This window comes from Penaeus japonicus, unplaced genomic scaffold (genome assembly GCF_977035675.1).
Source record: "Penaeus japonicus unplaced genomic scaffold, GWHDUDI00000001_assembly GWHDUDI00000009, whole genome shotgun sequence".
Classification (NCBI taxonomy): Eukaryota; Metazoa; Arthropoda; class Malacostraca; order Decapoda; family Penaeidae; genus Penaeus; species Penaeus japonicus.
In genome coordinates, this window is record NW_028234411.1 from 38,360,269 (window position 1) to 38,362,768 (window position 2,500).

The following is a 2,500-nucleotide window of genomic DNA, read 5'->3' on the forward strand; positions in this document are numbered from 1 at the left end:
TTAAAGCAAGAGCAGAGGTTTATGTCCCTTCTGAGGAGAGATGAGCTCCTCCTGCCAAAAGTAAACAGAAATTGTGACACATCATACATCTTCCATACATTTCATGTTTGCACTTCAATAACCTTTATTTTTCTTTTAAAGTCACATAACTCAAAGCCTAACATCCACACTCTAAACGCCCCTTTGATCATAAGAGTCTTCTTGCCTTGACAACTATTCAAGCAATGCAATCCAAAGTAATACATTGACCAGGAAAAATGAACCAGGGTTGTTTACGTTTTTTTTTTTTTTTTCTAAAGACAAGTATTACTCATCCATTCAGTCTCCCATTCTTGGATATATCCATGTTTACTCGTTAATTCGTTAGTGTTGGAGTAAGGTTGATCCTTCCAGCTTCTCCAAGATGATAATTCTCGACCTAATAGGTACAGAATATAGCTCAAGAGAATCTCCGGAAGACAATTAGAAAATCTTTGCCCTATCTCTCATAACCAATCTCTCTCTCGCGATTGGTGGCTTCATCCGCTATTTCCCATTTCCAACGCTCATCTTTTTGTTTTCCGTTTTAAAAAATACGGCATCACGCACGACATCACCATCGCACTAACTAGCCTTTCCATTCATCCTTTGTTTAGTAGAAGTAGCAGTAATAAGATAAAGCCATTACTACAACCTAAAATGAGCGAGATCTTACCGCATTCATCGTAAAATAACTCCAGCAGAGCAACCAAAACACACAGCTGATTGTTCCGGTGAAACGTCGACTAGGACAGCTGTTAATATAAAGGTAACACTTGAATATCGGTTGGAATTTACAGTAAATTACACTTAGCAATGTGTAAAAAGTAGTGTTTTGAAAATTTCAATGCCTAATAGCCTCTGTAGTTATACGGCATTTGAAAAAACACAAGAATTCTCTATCAAGTCGACAGTCTACCGGTTGTGGTTAAGGTCGAGAATCGCTTAACATAAAAAGGAAAAAAACAATTCCACAACACGTTCGACTGTCTGTGCTAAAACGGCTTCTCTATGAACAATGTACTCTTAGTCATAACACACTAGCTGTTAACTTGATAATAGCAGTAACATCGGTACCAATGATTCATATATTGTAAGTGATATTCAGCTGGTAAGGAAATCCACTTCGGGGAAACTGCGAAGATAATCCCAGCACAGATAATAAAAAGGTTATAAGCGAAATGACGGATTCTTAAGAAAAGTGATAACACGACTAATAGTTTTGGTAACAATGATAAGCGATAAAGCTCATGATTACAATTGAATGGTAATGCTGATACAAGAACAACAATGACAATAATAATTATTGTTGTTATAATCATTATGATTACTATAATTATTATTGTCATCATTACTATCATTGTTATTATCATTATCATTATTATTGTTATTAATATTATTAATGATATCGTTATTATCATCGTTTTCATTATTATACACTAATATCACTTGTGCTATTGGTATTATCATTATCATTATCAATATTATTATAATCATTTTTATTTTTGGTATTACTATAATTATAATAATTATAAAAATAATCATTTTCATCCTCATCGTCATGATAATAATAACAATGATGATAATAATGATGATAATTTTGTTTGTTGTTATTACCATAATCATCCTCATTATCATTATTGTCATCATTATTATCATTGTCATTATCATTATTCTCATTATTATTACCATTATCCTTATTGTTATCATTATCATTATTATCATTATCATCATCATCATTATTATCATTATCGTTATTCTTGCTAAAACATCATCATTATTATTATCATTATCATCTGTGCTATAATCATTGGTATGATTATCATTATCTTTACAACCGTAGGAATAATAACAATATCAACAATAACAATAATGATAATGAGGATAAGAGTAATAATTATATTGATAATGATGACAGTAATGATGAACATAGTAATAATGAAATTTATATTGATAGTAATGATAATGAGGATGATAGAAATAACAATGATAACAAGAGTAAACATAATGATAGCGGAGATGATAAAAGTGATATTCATAATGATAAAGGTAACGTTACAGTTGATAATGATAACACGTGTGATTATGATAATGATAATGATGATATTTATCATCATCATAATCAACTAATGATAATGATAAAAAACGTAAATGATAAGGACGATGATAACAATTATAAGAGTAACAAAGATTATTATAATCTTAATGATTATCAGTAATGATGATAAGAATAATCAAAACAATGCTAATGGTAATTGAAAAAATAATGGTAATGAATATAAAAATGAGTCATAACAAGAATAGCAATAAACAGGATTATATTTGTGATAATAATGATGACAGTAATGATAATGATAATAATGATCAAAATTATAATGATATCATCGATGATAATAAAAACAATGCTAATGACAATAATAATGATATCAACGATAATGGTAATGATGATAGTGATAATGATAATGATAATATGGATGATAAT

General features: G+C 29.6%; 1 protein-coding gene across 1 annotated transcript in view; it reads right to left on the bottom strand.

Moving 5' to 3' along the window:
* The window catches only part of LOC122257772 (uncharacterized), a 15,208-nt gene extending 14,441 nt beyond the window's left edge, over positions 1 to 767 (bottom strand). The window contains exon 1 of the mRNA XM_043023266.2: positions 695 to 767. Within this exon, the coding sequence (XP_042879200.2) occupies positions 695 to 703 (9 nt within the window). The 5' untranslated portion in view covers positions 704 to 767. The remainder of the gene's footprint in view (positions 1 to 694) is intronic.
* Positions 768 to 2,500: the final 1,733 nt, after the last annotated feature.